The 13508-nt window shown below is 32.3% G+C and overlaps 1 protein-coding gene across 1 annotated transcript in view; it reads right to left on the bottom strand.

Annotated features, from left to right (window-relative positions):
* Positions 1-13508, bottom strand: part of VPS13C (vacuolar protein sorting 13 homolog C) — a 168383-nt gene that overhangs the window by 142296 nt on the left and 12579 nt on the right. Inside the window, exons 2-6 of the mRNA XM_074327646.1 lie at positions 11920-11963; positions 10503-10545; positions 7071-7166; positions 5576-5677; positions 980-1042 (exon numbers count right to left, since the gene is read on the bottom strand). Coding sequence (XP_074183747.1) covers positions 980-1042; positions 5576-5677; positions 7071-7166; positions 10503-10545; positions 11920-11963 — 348 coding nt within the window. The remainder of the gene's footprint in view (positions 1-979; positions 1043-5575; positions 5678-7070; positions 7167-10502; positions 10546-11919; positions 11964-13508) is intronic.

Genomic DNA, 13508 nt, shown 5'->3' with positions numbered 1-13508 from the left:
AAAAAAATGAAAACACTAATTTGAAGAGATATGTGCACCCCTATGTTCATTGCAGCATTATTTACAATGGCCAAAATATAGGAATAACCTCAATGTCCATCAATGGATGAATGGATAAAGAAGATGTGGTATATACACACAATGGGACACTACTCAGCCATGAAAAAGGATGAAATCTTGCCATTTTCAACAACATGGATGGACCTTGAAGGTATTTTGCTAAGTGAAAGAAGTCAGACAGAAAAAGACAAATACAATATGATTTCACTTATAGGTGGAATCTAAAATAAAAATAAAAGAACAAACAAATCTCACAGATACAGAGAACATAATAATGGATACCAGAGGGGAGGGACTTTGGGGGTGTGAAATGCGTGAAAGGGATCAAGAGGTACAAACTTCCAGATATAAAATAAATAAGTCATAGGGATGTAATGTACATGGTGATTACAGTCAATAGTATTATATAGCAAATTTGAAAGTTGCGAAGAAACTTCACAAGAAAAATAAAATTTTTGTAACTTCCTGTGGTGAGAGATGGTGGCTGGACTTACTATGGTGATAACTCTGCAGTGTGTAATGCAGAGGTATCATTATGCTGTACATCTGAAACTAATAGAATGTTGTATGTCAATTATACTTCAATAAAAAATGTCAGGAAATTTTTAAAAACATAAAGTTATCTATGGATCAAATTGTAAGCTTCACAAGGGCAGTGGATCATATTTGTTTTACCCCATGAACATTCAGCATCCAGCATGGTACTCGCCACAAGAAGACACTAAGTATTTAGTGAATGAATAAATGGCTGCAGAAGGTAGGGAAAAGGAAGTGATGGTAAAGGAGCAAAACATGAATTACATTTCCATATTTTTTTAAAAGGATGTCACATCATCAAATGGACTCCATTAAAAGCACAAGCATGGATAAGAATACAATTGTTTTACATAGCTGAATATAAATAACCATGCATACCCACCAGGCTTGATGTCCTTGTAAACAAAGCTTTCCAAGCCATACATAAACTCCCCTGAACGTGCACCTGCATCCACACGGCAGCAATAACCAAAATGCAGAGCATTTAAGACTCCTTTAATTTCACATGTAAAATATGTCTAAACTTAATTCAAATAATTCGAAATCACGTAACAGAACAAGTAAAATTCAGTGACACCAGAACAATTTATTTCTAAGGAAATATTTAGTGACACCATTTTCATTATTTCAACATACAAACTATACTCATAATATTAAAACAAAAATTCTTCATAATTAAAATCATAACAATAATTTTAAATTAAGCAAGGCAGACAAATATCAATTATGGCTAATGTCCCATTGAATTATTTGACAAATTTTCAAGCACAGCAAAAGTCTGCTGTTTTGGTTCCCTTTTTGACTACCACTTTCCCATTTTCAGAATAAAATATTGCTGTGATACTTACACTAATTTTAGAGTTAACTGAAATCAACTCACCTGTTCACCTGATCTGTTCCCTTTAGATACATTAAATCTCTCCTATTCCTTCTATGATAGCTAGATAGTACCATCTTCCCATTTCCCTCCCCAAATCCAGCCTAGACACCATAGCAAGTTTAACCTTCTTAAAACACAGCTCTCTGATCACATCACTCCCTGGATTTTTAAAGATAGAAAAGGGAAAAGTTACTGACTCTTCCACTAGCTAGATTAAAGTCCATTATTAACAGTTAAATGTATAGGACCTAGAGCCAGACTGCATTCAAATTCTAGCTCTATCATTTGCGACCTGTGTGACATAAGTCATTATTTAACTTTCAGCTTTCTCAGCTATTAAATGGGAAAATAACAACCCTTATATCACAGAGTTATCACTAATAAATGAGTCAATTCCTATAAAGCACTTTGAAGAGTCACTGGCAAACAGTAAATGCTCAATAAATGTCAGCTATTGTCATTATCATCATCATGGCATTCAAATCTCTTAAAATTAACCTAAATATAGCTTTCCAACTTACCTCTAACTTTCTACCAAACTCCCAAATTCTTAGCTATTCCCCATACATGCTCTATACTTTTCCACCTTCACTGTCCCCTCTAGAATACCATTGTGCCTTTCTGCATACTCGTCCTTTAGACCCAGATGAAATATACATCTTCAGCGTCTGCCCTGATCACTGCAGCTAAACATATGTCCATTCTGAACTCCCTTAACCCACTATCTGTACGTCTCCGATGGGACTCAACACTTTCTGTTTATTATTATGCACATGTCTTGTTTTCCCAACTAAAATGTAAGGTTGTTAACAGTAGGATCCAGGGATTTTCTAATATTTGTGTTTCCAACAATGCGTAGAGCAGATTGGTATCAGACTTCTCAAAAGTACCTGCAAGCTAAATGACACTGCCTTCAAAATTCTAATTTCAAACCTAGGATCAGCCAAATCAAACAAGTGCGGACGTAAAATACAAAGACTTTCAGACTTGAAAATATTTTAAAAATTATGTCCAGTACATCCTTTCTTAAAAGCTATTAGATATGCTCCAACAAAACAAAGAAACAAACTAACAAAGAACAAAAGGCAAAGGACCCAGGAAACAATGAATTAAACAAAGAAGAGCGATAAAGACCAGTCTCAGGATGACAACTGTATAGCAAGACTAAAAAACCAACCAGTTCAATGGGCGATCTCCATGAGAAAAGGGGAACAGGGGAGGGGACCAATAGACGGGTTTGGGCAACTGGAAAATAACACTGATAGTCATATAACATAGATTTCAAATAGCACATGAAAAGAATTAAACATAAGTTGACATAGAAGACTAAACAAATAAAAAAGAAACATTTACAAATTCAAGAAAAACAAAAGGTTGCATAAGAAAGGAAATATAATCACAGTACATCATTTGACCTATGCAGTGAACAATAACTATAGTCATAGTAATGTAAATTTTGGCTAGTAATTGGCCAAAAATTATGATACAACCACATTATGAGGAGACATGGAGGGGAATTCAGCATGAAGGAAATGGTAAAAGAGGTAAACTCCTCGACTACCATAACAGGAAATCCTAGGTAATGCCTTACATTAATAAATTAAATAATGACAGAATATTAACATTTCCAATGGTTCCCTGTAAGGAGTGGATCTACAGGATAGAGAAGGGTGGAACGGGGGCCTGACATTTTTCATCAGAAGTCTTGCTTGCAAAACTATTTGATTATCAAGTGTGTGTACATATATTACTTTGATAAAATTAACATTTAAAAACAGAATCTATAGCATTTGAGAATCTCTTGGCCTCTCAAGGAATTTAATTTTTTCCTTTATAATTGCTTTTCTAGGGAAATAAACTCTCTACAGCAAAATAAAAGAAGAAAAATATCAAGGAGTTTATTTTTACAATTATGCAAATACTCTAAAAATGAACTCACAGTTATATTTCAATTTTCTATTTCTCCCACATGATGCTGGGTAGCATTCTATCTCATCAAATAAAACAAATTAAGTAAAAATGCTTTTTAAAGCAGGTCAGCTTGAGAATTTTTTTTTCATTTATATCATCTGCTATTTAGAATTAAATCACTTTCTCCTCTCACCTGAGTATCTATACATGTGTGATGGTGCTTTTGTGCTTTTAAAACCAAGAAGTGGGAAAATAGTAAGTCTGAAAAATAAAGTCTGATAATTAAATAATAACTATTAATTAATGGTGAAATGCAAAGCATCTCATGGGCCAAGGTTGTCTTTTATCATTCACATGAAAAATACCATATCAAGATGTGACCCATATTCATACAACCTAGAAAAAACATTTATATGCAGTCAAGATAATTCATGTATTTCTTGACAATGAAGGAAAAAAAAATTTCTATCAATGTATTTCCCAATTCCTAAATTCATCTCTTTTATATACTCAATATTTTTCTGACAAATTTAATATAATAATGTTAAAACTAAGTTTCACTTCCTGAATTTTAGTTCTATCCCAACAAAACCTAAATTTTATCATCCAACAAGCTACAATTATCATATTACATAAGCCTCATAGTCCTATTTACATAAACTTAATACTGCAGATGTTCATCCCAATAGATGTATCAAATCATCCTTAATAGCCTCTCTGCCAGACCCAAACATACGCGTATAAGTTTCCTCAGCATCGATAACCCCGCAGTCAAAATCTCATACGCCCTCAATATAAAATGTATAGCAGGTATCATTTTGCCAATTAAGCTGTCAACTACTAAAACAGGAAAGATTATACCACATCTTTTTCTTACAATTCACTAGAAACACTAGAATATTTTTTAAGCAATAAGTGTTATTTCCATCCAAAAAATGAAAAGACTTTGGGGTTTGTTTCTCAAAAGGGAAACTATAACTTAATAATATATATTATAAATGATGAGTATATAATTATATGTTACATCAAGATATCTAAGTATATGTCAATATACTTATTGATGAATATATATAATTATATATGTGTGTGTTAAGAAAATATATTGAATCTAAACTGTATCAAGAAAAAAATGAAATTTTAGTGCTCTTCAAGTCTTTCTCCTCATTTTTATACTGCCGTGTTGCCCCAAAAATAAGACCTAGCTGGACCATCAGCTCTAATGCGTCTTTTGGAGCAAAAATTAATTTAAGATCCAGTCTTATTTTAATATAATATAAGACCCGGTCATAAAATATAACACCAGGTCTCATATAATATCATGTAATGTAATGTAATGTAATGTAACATAATGTAATATAATATAACACTGGGTCTAATATAATATAATACAATACCAGGTCTTATATTAATTTTTGCTCCAAAAGACACTTTAGAGCTGATGGTTTGGCTAGGTCTTACTTTCAGGGAAACACGGTAGTCCCACATATACTAATTAACCAAAAATGAATAAAAAGAAATAATCACACTGAATTGTCATAAAATGAAACCATTCCCACCTTACTTTATTTGGCACATAAAAGTCATAGAAATAAAGAAAACTTTTCATAAAAACATAGAATCTTAAGCTTAGCAAATACTAAATATGCTTGAGTATAAAAAGAGAAGGGGACAAAATGTTAGGCTTTTTTAATTTCTTCTATTAAGATTGCCTCTGTAAATTAAGTATTTTAGTAACTTTGTGTAAAAGAATCAATAATTCTGTGTAAGAGAAAATCCTTGGGGCAAAGAGAAATGAATCACTGATAAAGAATTTCAATGAGCAAGCTATTTTTTTAAGAGAAATTTCTTACTGATTCAATTAAATGTCAGCAGCTTAAGCTAGGAAAAGAAATCTTATGTATAAATATGTCTGTCATTTCTAATTTAACATTTGCCATACCTTTTAAGACAGACCAAAGACAAATGCCTTAGCAGTGAGAGAAAACAATTACAGAAAAAGGCAATGACTCCTAAATATGAAGCATTAAAATATTTATAATCAATATTTTGAAATATGATTTTAAACGAAGATTCTTCCTTTGGAACTATAGCTTAGAAAGGTTTATGAAAGCTTTCTCTTTACAGTGCATTAAATATATCTGAAATATAGGTATATCTAAGTTTATCTAAAACATAAATTTACTATACCTTTCTCTGCTGCTTTTTGAAGGGCTTCTTCAATTCGGGATAACTCTTTCTGTTTAATATCTTGCAAAGATTTTTCTTCTTTTTCAGCATCATATTTAATGCCTAAAAATATATAGTTAATTCACAAATAAAGAAATGCAAATAATAAACAAATACGAAAAGTTCAGCCTCGTGATTGTGTATGTATGTGTAATGTAATTCAGTTTTCTATAAATCAAAGAACAGCTGCACTCCAGAAGTTTTACAAAAAGTTTAAACACAAATGATTCCTATTTATTTACAAAGCTGACATCAAAAAGGAAAGGAGGGAAGAAAGGAATTAAAAGGGAGAAAGGAAGATATGAAAAAGAGTAAGAGGGGAAAAGTATGAGTAAAAAAGTAAAGGGGAGAAACAGAGGGAGGGCAGAAAATTTCCAGTTATTATGTTTGAGTGGTAAAATTCTGAGTAACTATAAAAAAAATGTAATATCCAATATCAGCTATTATCAATGTAGACCGATAAAAAAGACTTTTAGAAAGTAATTCAAGAACATGTATCAACCATCAGGAAATATACATGTCCTTTTTATTTAGTAATCTCATTTCTGATAACAGATCCTAAGGAAATAAAACTAAAGAATAAAAAGAGATATCTATAAGGAGGCATTTATAATGTTCACTCTAATAGGAAAAAACAGTAGGCAGCCCACAACGGAGTATCATACAGCCTTTCAAAATTCTCACTATCACCATAAAAACTGTGAAACGTATCAAAAATATATATATGTAAAGTGAAAAAGCCAGATCCATGTTATATGCATAATGTGATACATGCTACATCAAATCAAGTATGTATATGGTAAAGACTGGAAATAAAAATAAAAATTATGTTTGTTCTATGATTGAGAAAATATAAGTAATTTTTCCCTAAAGTATCCCAACTTTTGTTAACATTATATTGTTCTTGTAAATGAAAAAAACATTAGTAATGAAAGTTATTACTTAAATAAACATCAGCTTTAAAATATTCATTGAAAATTAAGATACTATAATTTATAATGAAAAATTACCTATTTTATACACAGTTTTGAGACAACACTCACTCAAAATCAAAAGCAACAAAATGAGGGGAAAAAATTTCCAATCTTGAAATCTGTAAATTAACACATCATTTTTTAAAACTTGTCTATTTCATTCCCTGAAAATAAGTCTGCCTGATGTATCTCAACTTAATATGAAGGCTTAGTTGCAACATAATTATTCACACAGAATAGAATAAATTTAACAAGTGGTTGAAATTATGCTTTCCAAAAATAACAAAAAATTATTTTACATTCAAATGTGGCAACACATATGTGGGTGTATATGTAAAATGTATGGATATATGTGCATAATGCATATGATTAGTTCATCTAAATTATCTTCTATTTTACTAAACATATTAAAATAGTTAACCCAGGTAACAATTTAATTTCACTCTGATATTACTAAATGGTTACAACCTAAAATAACATACTTGTTCCTGGAACAATAAGCAGGTATAATCCCTCTAGAGTCGCAACAACTGCTTCTCCATAAAGGTTCTTCCAAGGAATCTTCAAAGTTAATTTATCTGAAGAAACATAATTTTAACCTTAAATTCTTATTTGACTGCTCAAGAAGACACACATTTCTCATTTCCATTAAGAGAAAAAGCATAACAAAATAACAAAACCCTTCATGCATATAGTAGGTACATCACTCAGAGAAAACTCGAAAAAACTCCAACACTAAAGTTTACAAAGATCTTTTCCATTTCCATATTACTTTACTATCAGAAGTGACTATTCACACTGTGCTTTATACTTTTCAAACTTTTTGGTAACTATTATTTTATTTAATACTCCCAAACTGTAAGAAGAATGAGGCAGCTCTTATTCCAACTTTTTTAAAAAAAGGAAACTCAGTCCCAGAGAGGTTACATTAATTGCCTAAGTCCACTTAAGTCATCAGTGAAGATACTGGAAGCAGAAGTGGGGCTCTTCCTCATCCAAGACTTGGCTGATGGTCTGAATCTGTACATACTGTTCTATACACACCAACAACTACATCTCTATAGCTCAACTGTAAAACAGTATCTGTACAAGACCCCAGGAATTGAAGCAGAAACACGAGGAAGAGTACCAAAGAAACAGAACTCTGACAGTGTGCCAGCTGCTACAATTGGAAGAGGCCAGCACTGAAGGCGCGTGTGTTGTCTTATGACTAGTATTATGAGTTACAGGCAGTTCAGACAAGTTATATCCAAAGTTCTACTTATAAATCACTTGAAAGACAGAATGTTGTCTCTTAGAAACAATGGTGTTACTATCAGGTCCTTCAGAAACTGTCAAAAATTTTTTCACTCATAACATAGATGAACTATGGCCCTAACTGTCACTAAGCCAAGTTTGGGGTTTTATGGGAAAAGGCTATGCAGAGCAGGAAAGATAAGATAAAAAGGGCATACTCTCATTTAAATTTTGAAATGGGCAAAATCTGTCTTTGATATCTTTCCACATTTCTTTCTTTACTCTTTTCCCAGTCTTTTTCCATGTCTCCAGGGAGCCAATGGCCCAATCCAGCCTCAAAAGTACTAAAGCCATTCTATCCAAACCTTTTCTAATCCCCAAAGTTTTCCATATTCCAAAACAAATTACCTTGTCTCATCACAACTTAAAAAATATTCTATAAAAACTATGATTCTTTCAGTGTTGCTGATCAAGACACTTCAGAGAACTGAATCTGATTCAACTAAATCACGCCAGTATGTGAATGAATGACTAAGCAACTTATATCACCAGAATCACTGGTACTTATAAATAAAGATGCTCAAAGTTCAAAGAACTGTTAAACAGTATAATAAGCTAAAGGGAAAATAAAATAATGCAATGTAAATGAGGCTATTTTGATTTACCTGGATGGCTATGTAGGAAAGCCAGTTTTACCTGGGAATTCATTTCCAGGGTTAAAATCTCAAATTACTTCTCCACTTAAATTTTTATTTTTCTTCAGCTTGTAAACCTAATGAGATTCTTAAATGGCTCCCATGTCAGGGAGTCTGGAGGTAATGCCAGTATACTTATGGATCATTTCTAACTCTGATGATTTTCTAGTGAGTATCAACTATATTTGTAACAGATACTGTTTAGGTATAATTATCTCATCAGCTCCTAAAAAAAACTGATCTGATTGCCTTCTTGGTGAACATGAGAGTGAAAAAGTGAGAAATACTCCTTTAACTAGCATACCAAAAAGGGACTGTCCCCTAAACCTTTTCTTCTCTCAATTTATCCTAACCCATTATCCGCCTATCCTTCATTATCCTGAATTCCACTGGAATTCAGTTAGTTATATTATTGCCTCCCTTTTATAGATCAAGAAATTTTTTTAATTTTTAAGTAAAAGGATAATCCAGGAGTACCCACAAATAAGTCTAGCTCTTAGAAACCAAAACATTCTTGAGCTTACTTAGCCACACTGACTCTAGAAGGAGAGGTGTAATATTTCAACCTAACAGAAATTTAATAACTAATGCAAATGATCCATAAACCAAAAAAAATAGATATAAAGAAAATACATTTTACATCCTTATAGGTAAAGGGTCTCTCATAATTCAATGAGTAACCCTAAATGAAGCCATTAAATTCTTATAATACTTTAAAAGCAAAAAGAACACTTTCTGAACACTTTAGAAAACTCTTCCAAAATATAAATCTAGCTGTAATTAACATAAAGAATAATGTAAAAGTTCTTTACTTAAATATAACTTATATAATACCGTGGGAATGTGATTTCAACACTCGGTGCAAATTTTAGATCTCTATAACTTCCTTGATCTATTCATCCTTGCCTTTCCCGCAGCTATTTGTGTAGTCACATATATACCATGTATGAATAAATATCTCAGAGGTAACAAAATGAATGAATGGTTGTAACTTCACTCTAGGATTTCAATTAAGCATGTAGGACAACAACAATACTTATAGAAGACTACTGAACATCACCACCTCACACAACACAAGGCTCTGTATAACAGACAAACAAAAAACAAGATGAGGTGTACCCTAGGGATGCTTTCAATCTAAGACAGTATCTCCTATTTCAATAGACAAAAACATGAAAATATTACTTTATGTGACTTTATATCTATCACATATAGGTGAAAGAAAGTGGACTCAAGCAGAAGTATTCAAGTAACTACTAAGAGATGCTGGAATAGCAAAAGACAATGCCTTCCGTGAATACAAAATAAGGAGTGAAAAAGGAAAGAGATGTGATGAAGTAGTAAGGTGATGGAGGTGGATGGGGACATAAGTAAAAATTCTAAAGTAAGAGTAAGTCATCTAGGGTTGCAATTTATATTTTAAAAAGTAAAAACCAGGTAGTATGGACTAGTTGAGAGGACTTTGTAGATTAAACTTCCTACTGAAAAATTTCTTCAACAAAGATGTACGTTTAGTTATAGACAATCTTAGTGTGTAAGAGTTTAGCTGCAAAGACTTTCTACTTACCAAAACACATCCTCCATACCACACTGCTGCATAATATATCAAGTGAAATGCTTGCATAAAACATGAAGGAAATAAGCTACACTTAACTTTTGTGTACTCGAGTTTGCAAATTACACTACTTTCACATATAAAGAAAAAGCACACAAAATTTGCTTAGCAATTTTGAAAATTAAGATAATATTTTGTGTGGCAGAACCAAAGCCTAAAAAATATCACTGCAGTTCAAATATCCTTCCATTTTAGAGGGTAATTCTCTACCCTATTGTCTTAGGTTCAGAACTCCAAAAGCTATAATCAACATAAGCCAAAAAAATCACATTTTTGTTCAAGCTAAAAAAGATATTGATTAAATGAAACTGGAAAAATAAAAACTAAAACAACTAAAAATAGCTCAGCTGAAGAGTAGAAGTACTTACCAATTTGGCCAGCCTTGACTTTAAAAGGAACATCCAATTCACTCTTCAGCAGTAAGAAAAATGTAAAGGACATTTTAAATTATTCAGACCCTCAAAAATTGCCTTGTATCATTTAAATACACAATCATCTCTAAGGAAAAACATGAAACAAATTTTCTGTATTTGAGTAACTCATAAAGGATTATATTTTGTTTTATGCCTGAGTTTATATTAACTTTGACTTTGAAGAAATAATTCACAAGAGAAGCAAAATTGTAAAAAGAAATAGAGTCTGTAGTTAAAGAAAATAATTGGGTAAACTGGTGGTTTTAATAAACTAAACCAAGCCAGATGGAAATTCCATGAACTTTTAAAATAATAGATAGACACTGTTTATCTGAAATAGTAGAACACGAAAATGAAGACTCTTTTCATGTAAATAAGTTGAAAACAATAACTAAACAATTTTCTCTCAAAAAAAATATTTAGTAAGTGAATAAAAAAATCTTAAAAGGCAGATTCCCAATATATAATTTACCAACTTAACATTTACTTTAGATAAGTTACTGACAAGTACTAATCAATAATAAAATTTCACTTTCTAGATACCAAACTGCCAGAAAGTGCAAATAACTCTTTTTTATGCACAGTGTACTAAGCGATAATTAATATGTACAATGATCACTTGAGTCTTTAGAATTATTAAAAATTAAACCAATCGTGGGAGCATTTTGTGTATAAGGCTCTCTCTAATAACAAAGTTCATCATGCAGAAATCCAACCAGAAGTCAAAGATAGGATTATAAAACATACGGTAGATTAGAAATAGGACCTATTAATTAAAGAGTAAATTCATTCTTAAGTGATTTTATGAACTTAAATTAAGTCCAATATATTATCTAAAGCTTAACGGGAGGCAGGGAATGGGGAAGATGGGGAGAGTGTTGTTTTGTTTGTTTTCAGCTCAACAGTAAATGACACAAATTACTTTCTGGACCTAGAGTCCAAAAAAATCTTTTACCTCTTAATATTACCATAATATTATAAGACTATATTGTCAACATAGTTCCAAAAATATAATTATTCATTAGATAAATGTTTTAAATCATGCCCTTATTTACTTGAAAATATGTAAAAATAATTCTGAAGAAAACTTTTTCAGTAAGACAAATGTCTACTACAAAGGTATACATTCAAATTAGACCAAAGAAAAACATTCCATTTCCCGAGATACTATTTTGATTATTAGGAAAAAAGATAATTTCCAAACCTTTAATCTCAGATTTTTCTACAACAAATAGTTAAACAAGTTTCTTTGAATAACTAATCATTTTATCTGGTACCTGGTACCAGATACCTAGTAACCAAGGGTTTCTAAGAGCTTACCAAATTAAAGGAATCAACATAGTTAAAAAAAGAAAAAAAATTTAAGACTTACCAGAGCATTTTCTTTTATCTGTAGATTATCTAACGCCACATTACCTTAAAAAAAAAAAAGAGGAAAAATATAAACATACCAATAAGTACAATCTGTCATAATAACTACCAAACACTATGCTAAGTGCTAAGAAGATAATAGTGAGCAAAGGAAACCTAAGAACCTAAGAAGCTCCTGACACAAGAGTTGCTATATATGGACAAGAATTATTAGTTGTAACATACTTTAGGTTATCACAATGCAAAAGAAATTACAAAATATTTAAACTACTTAACATTTAAATACACAATGAGAAAGAATTTAGAGACCTTCAGGCTGAAGAAATTAACAAAGTAGCCATCATTTTGAATAATTAAGCCAAATACTCAAAAGAAGGACACAAAGAGATGACTACTAGAACAGATCAATTATCCTATAAACAAGGATCTTTTCCTTAATTATGGTATCAATGAACATTTTCTACAGGAATATGGTTTTAGTCTTTTAAAACTCCAAACATCCTACCTTCCCAATGGTTATTGTTTATGGTTCTAAATTTTCATTAATTAGTGCAACTTTTCTTAAATCTAGTCAGATATTAAGCTATAAAAACTAAAGCCGGGGGTGACCGGTTAGCTCAGTTGGTTACAGCGTGGTGCTACCGTATTTCCCCGAAAATAAGGCCAGGTCGTATATTAATTTTTGCTCCAAAAGACGCATTAGGGCTTATTTTCAGGGGATGTCTTATTTTTTTCATGTACAACAATCTACATTTATTCATTTATTCATGTACAAAAATCTACATTTATTCAAACACAATCATGTCATCTCCTTCTGGAACATCATCATAACTCTCCAAACCCCGAATTCCGGCTTGAATTTCTTGCGACTCCATTTCCTATAGAACCATTGGCCCCAATCTCTCATGTCCAGCAATAGAGCTGTCCTTAAATGAGCACTTGTTGTCCACGTAGCCTGCTCGCAGTGCATTGGCAACACAGCTGTCAGTGATTTTATCCCATGAATTCTTCACCCAAGTCACGACCTCTTGCAGGCTAGGCTTCACAAAGTTTCCACGCTGATTTCTCTCCATTCTATTTTCAATGTAGTCATTGATTTCCATGCGCAAATGGTCCCTGAATGGCTTCTTTATCAATATCAAGAGTCTGGAGATAGGCAGTCATTCCTGTGGGAACCATTACTTGATCTATTCTTCTCTCTGCAAGGAAGTTCTTCATGTCGTTAGCGCGGTGAGGGCTGGCTGAATCCCAGACTAGCAGACCTCTTTGGCCACCTCGCTAAACAAGTGGCAGCATTAAATCGACCCACTTCCTTATAACTGCTTGTGTGCGCCAGGCTTTTTCAGTTTCAAGAACATAAATGCCTGAAACACGTTCAACCTTCTCTTTCTTGCCCTTAGTGATGATCAGAGGTGGGGCTTTCTTTCCATCCAGACGAATTGCCAAAATACAGGTAACATGTGCACTTTTGTAACCAGAGGAGGGAATGTAGATTGACGAGGCACCCCTCTGATCAATTGTTATTTGAGATCCTTGGCCCATAAACACTGCAATTTCATCCAGAGCAATCATGTTTGAGAGTTGGTATTT

This window comes from Rhinolophus sinicus, linkage group LG03, assembly GCF_036562045.2.
Source record: "Rhinolophus sinicus isolate RSC01 linkage group LG03, ASM3656204v1, whole genome shotgun sequence".
NCBI classification, from domain to species: domain Eukaryota; kingdom Metazoa; phylum Chordata; class Mammalia; order Chiroptera; family Rhinolophidae; genus Rhinolophus; species Rhinolophus sinicus.
This window is presented reverse-complemented; position numbering and strand designations above follow the sequence as displayed.